Source organism: Epinephelus lanceolatus, chromosome 7 (genome assembly GCF_041903045.1).
Source record: "Epinephelus lanceolatus isolate andai-2023 chromosome 7, ASM4190304v1, whole genome shotgun sequence".
NCBI lineage: Eukaryota > Metazoa > Chordata > Actinopteri > Perciformes > Serranidae > Epinephelus > Epinephelus lanceolatus.
In genome coordinates, this window is record NC_135740.1 from 999,286 (window position 1) to 1,004,635 (window position 5,350).

A 5,350-nucleotide genomic window follows, 5' to 3' on the forward strand; every position below is an offset into this window, starting at 1 on the left:
TGCTCTTTGGCACCTGGGCAAGTTTGTTTCCTAAGATGGCAGCCTGCACTTGGAGCATAGACATTTGATGAGGAGGATGGATATCCCCATTAAAATTAACATAGCAAGACAGTTGGAGCAGCAGCCATTGCATCTAAATTCTGAGTTGAATCATAGTGCACTGACACCTTGTGGCAGAGAAGTGTACAGCAGTAACTACACGGCTGGTAAAACCATATACCCTGGGAAAATCTGGGGAGGGTTAAACTGTAAACTGTAAAACTGTATTAAAAAACTGGATGCCACCCAACCCTTTGAGCTGTACCACTGCTTACCTCTAATTGGGCTTTACAAGACTGGTGTCCAAGTCACTGGGTCCAGACTTGACTGAAGACAGTTAGGACAGTCTCAGACATGGTACGATGTTTAGGGAACTGGAACTTTGAACTGGTGTTGTAACCTCTGCCTGAAGAGTTGTCATCAGTGTCCACTGTGGACAGGCAAGAACCTCTCTGCAGCCAGAAAAAAAAACAACTGTGAAAAAAAACATTACCACTACAACCACTGCTACTACTACTAATGACAGCAATAATAATGACAATAATATTAATAACAGCAACAATAATATAATAATAATATGTAGCAAAGTACTTCTTCCAGGCCCGGCTGACCTGTTTAAGTGCTGTCTACTATCACAGTTCTAAGGTATTGTCGTCTGTGCAGTCCTTGGACTATCCTTGATACATTAATAGTTTAGCTGTAGGCCTGAGTGAACATCCTCAAAGACTTGTTCATCTATACTGGCTCTCTCATGTACTTATTTCGATACTGAGCATTATGTCACAAAATGCTCATTTGTTATTGTGATTTTTATAGCTCTTGTATATCCAACCCACTTAAGTATCTTTTTGACTTGATCATTTTATTCAGACCATGTACATGCCCTGAATGTTTAATAAAGGTTGACTGGTGGAGCACATGGCACGTACCTGGGGCTGGGTCCTTGTGATGGTGACCTGGGTTCAAGCCAGACTTCGGGTCCTTTGCTGCATGTCATCTCCTCTCTCTTCCCTGTCTTTCCTGTCCCTCTTTCTCTGCTGTCTCTGAAAAAAATATTAAAAGAAAAACACTCTTAAAAGTTAAAAAAAAATACAAAAATAAAAGCTTGCTTATGGCATTAACATGGATTCTAATCTCACCATCACAAAGGCCAGCAAGTTGTTCGGTGACCACTCAGGAATTTGAATGCAATGCTTGAAAGGTGGTAGGAGCAAAAGACATCAAGTTTTACAATTGTTATAAAAATAATTTCTATAAGAGCAGTGTGTACAGATAATTAGGACATTTACTCTAAACACATTAAAATATTTGTTAGATATCTGTTTAGCTTACTTACCTTGAAAGAGATTCTAGATCTTAGTGATGCCAAGAGCCTTCAACCTACTGAAGTGTTACAATAGCACTGAAACAAAAGCTTAGATGTTCTTAACAGGCAGTTTTATTAACTTAACCATTCATAATTGCAGCAAATTGCTACAAAAAGCCAGTTCACATTTTTTAGCCAGTTCAACGTAAAACAAAAAAGCTTATGACATTATAAGCTTATAACATCAAAGCGTATCAAAGTATATTGTTCTGAATAAAAATGGCTAACAGTTGACCATGAACAACAAACATCACCTCCAAAAAAAGAAAAGAAAGGAAAAAGGAAAGGCAAACACTTTAACTTGCCTCTATAACCACAAAACACTTTCTCAGAGAAAAAATTAAATGACATGAAAATACTTGGAACAAACTCCTGAGCAGTGGCAATGCCAAGGCAGACTGAGGTAGGTGGGGGTGGTGCTGCATACAGAGTCGATGAACATGTATAAAAATCTGCTGACATCAGCTTGGGCTCAAAACAGAAAAAAAAATGGAAACCTAGCATTCCATACAATGACAGATACAAATGACAGCCAGTCATTTAAAACATACATAATATGAACATCCAAAATTGTGAAATTATGTACGCCCATAGGATGTAAAATAAAGAAAGGCAAATGTCCCCATTACCAGTTCAGATGATCAAGTCCATCTTTAACATGTCTCTCTCCACTCGTGATTGGAGAGATCTGCGATGAGGGTGAGGACTCTTGGGTTCACTGGTAGTTGCTTCTTGTTTTTCTTTTTTTCAACTTTTGTGCCCTTCTCTGGATTGATGTTGAGGAAACACCTTTATGAACACAAGAATTTATATTCAACCACTAAATCTAAATACAGTAGTTTGTTATAGGGGAGAAAATTGTGTGTGTGTGTGTGTGTGTGTGTGCGTGTGTATTTCCCCGTACCTCTGAAGGAACTCAAGTGTGGAGCCCAGTTCCACGGGATAATGTATATTAAGGCAGTAATAGCTTCCAAGCATCAAACAAATGGCAGAGACGAAGGTGGGGATTTGGTCAATCACAACCTTGTGGTCTACACTCAGCATGAACTGCTTTGCGGCATAGCAGGAGTTTCCTGCAAAGAAAATACAAGTAGAAAATACTTAACAGCACACCAGCCATTACCATCCAAAAGTGGTCTTAAAAACAAGACAGTGCATTCCATATCATATTTAGCTTTGTTTCTTACCATAAAACTCAAAATCGTCTTACCGCATACAATGATGCATGGTGTCACTGGCAGGCTTTCCACATGTACTTCTTTTGGCAGACATGTTTCTTCCACATAATGAAAGAGATTCTCTTCTTTTTCATCAAAGTAGCAAAGAAGAAGGAGCAACATGTCTTTTAGATCTTCTGAGCAGCCCTCCTTTCGTCCTCTCAAAACTTGCAGGTTTGTGACAAGCTGCAGAATTTTTTTGCTCTTGTCTGCGCAAACGGTTTTCATGAAGTTCAGAAGTCGGTCTCCCTTTTTTTCGACATTACTGAGGAAAGTTTCCTTCAGTGGTACTCCAGTTAGCTCCTCAAAGTGGACTCCCATGCCAATCTCCTGGAACAAGAAGGGCCACTCTTCCAAGAGGGTTTGCAGATCGGTCCCCTTGTTTATTTCTTTCCGTTGGGAGTAGTAAGTGCTCTTCATGAGACTTCTCACCTCGTCGGGACTGGGGTTTAACTGCTCACTAAGCATCTTCATTTCATCTTTCTTCTTTTGCTGGGTTTCTGCAGTTTCACTGACTGGAAGAAATTTCATGTTCCATTTAACGCAGCCATAAGTGTCTTGAACTGCTGCTCTTTTCTCAGCTGGGATCTCCTCCGTGTCATACTCATCTGACCCCTTTTGTCGTTTCATCATCATTGGTGTTGAGGACCGCTTTACATTCTCAATCCTGGTTTGTAACTGCTTAACCAGGGAGTGATAGCCTGGTCCCACCACATCACCTTCGATGACATCTTGCAGTGACTTCGGATACTTTGCCAACATTTTCTTGGCAACTTCTACAGAGGCTTTCTTGCAAGGAGACGGGCAGACCTTCATCATCTCAGAAACGACAATCCGAATCATTTCTCTACGCAACTGTGGTTTTGGCCTTTTCTCTCTCTCAAAACACTGAATCAGTTCTTCAGGAAAATTCTTCCATGGAATCTCAAAGCAGTCAGTCCAGTCTGGACCAGCAATCATGCTGCTGGGTGAAGGAGAGGCAGAGAATGAGGAGCACGTCGAGGAAGCTGGAGAGGATAATGGTGACTGGCTGTGGATTTCAGTGTTCTGTGCTGTAAAACAGAAATAATGACATTAACAAAATGTACTGAATGATGTTTTGTCCTTGATTATGATAAAAAGTAAACTTTGTCAAAATGTACTCACTGGTTTGTTTCCAGGCAGCCACCAATTTCCTTGCTTGAACTGGTCTGAGTACTGACAGCAGATCACTTTCCTGGATAAAGGTAAAATCCTCAGCTGTCTCCACCCCCAGTGATTGTAGGGTCTCCTCTAAAATATCTAGAATTGAGGTTGGGAGTTCTGGCAGCACTCTGGTAATGGCACTGCGTATGCTGCTATGATGTGCATCATCCATTTCTGCGTATAAAAAAAATGCATAAAGCTCAGTTAACTCCAGAATGGCAGCCAAACACATCCTTTAGTGTGACACCACACTGTGTTTTAATGGAATCATTTGGTGTCCTTCCATTATGTATGATGGCAAAGGACAGAAATCAATTAAGTCACTGATTTTCAGACATTTCATCTTTTCTGTGTCTTTCCTAACTGAGTACACATGGTACTCAGGACGGAGTTCTGCTTTGTACACTGACACCAGAAAATGAACAGTGTCATTTTTTATCAAAATAAGCACCAGTTCACCAAACTCCATGGAGTCAATGCTCCCTGTGACAAGGAACTGTCCTTTCTTGTATGATGTTCCCTTATACATAATTTCTACCGTGACCTTTGTGTTTGTGTCAGTGAAGTCAAATTGTCTGACTGCGTGTTGAATGGCTTTGCTGTACAGTACTGAGTAAAATGGAGAACTATCCTTAACTTGCAAGACAGCTCGACCCATTGATCCTGCTGAAAGATAAGCCTGCAACATCTGATGTCTTTCAGAGAGCGTGTGGCAGAGGTTTTTAAAATTTTTCAAATTCCTCGCACATCTCTTGAAATAACTGTGCTTACTTTCAAAGTGCATTGTCCATAGCCTTATTAGAGGGCCAAATTTCAGAATTAGACCTGGGTAATGACGTAAATAATGGTGCTTTGGTTTCAGGTTACTTTCTGGGAATAGAGCCTTTCTTGACTCTAAATATTCTTGAATAAGAACATCAAGATATGCAACCTGAGGTACAGAGATGGTCTGGGCGCATATCATCTCCACAATGTCTTTTAGCTGCATGGTCAACTGCCAGACATCATCTGTTGTATCTTTCACTCTGTCACCAATTATGAGAGGCAGCAGCCTTAGAAAATTCCAGTTCTGTACAGCCTGTCCTGAGAGTTTAACTGCTTGAGGACTGACCTCACATGGCTTTGTAGAAGCATCAGAGTCACAGTATTTGAACTGTTTGATGCGCCGATTCAAAGTGGAGTAAGTTAACCATGCCTTTTTCTTGATAAAATATTTGAGATACAGTGCAACATCGTAAGACAAAATGCCCTCGAAGATGTCATGTCCTAGACAAGGTGGTAATCCTGGCTGACAGACATTAAAGTGTTTCAAAGAGTTGAATACTGACTTGAACTTTACTCCTTCCACAGCCTGAGTATCTTCAGTCTGGAGGCGATCAACAGCAGAATCGTAGTTCTCAGGTGTACGCTCTGGTCCGCACAGATTTGGATCACCACCCTGAAATTCAGATTGGGTTATCAGGCAATACCTACAGAAGTACTCTGAGCGACTAAAATTTTCAGAGAAGCCTCCAATACAATGTGAGCCCAAATTATCTCCCAC

The 5,350-nt window shown here is 40.8% G+C and overlaps 1 protein-coding gene across 1 annotated transcript; it reads right to left on the minus strand.

The window, feature by feature from the left end:
* Positions 1–2,058: 2,058 nt before the first annotated feature.
* On the minus strand, positions 2,059–3,411 carry LOC144463916 (uncharacterized). The gene is made up of 3 exons (XM_078169670.1): positions 2,616–3,411; positions 2,310–2,478; positions 2,059–2,194 (listed from the first exon to the last, which is right to left on the minus strand). The coding sequence occupies exons 1-3, from the start codon at positions 3,382–3,384 to the stop codon at positions 2,059–2,061; spliced, it is 1,074 nt and encodes a 357-aa protein (XP_078025796.1). The 5' UTR covers positions 3,385–3,411.
* Positions 3,412–5,350: the final 1,939 nt, after the last annotated feature.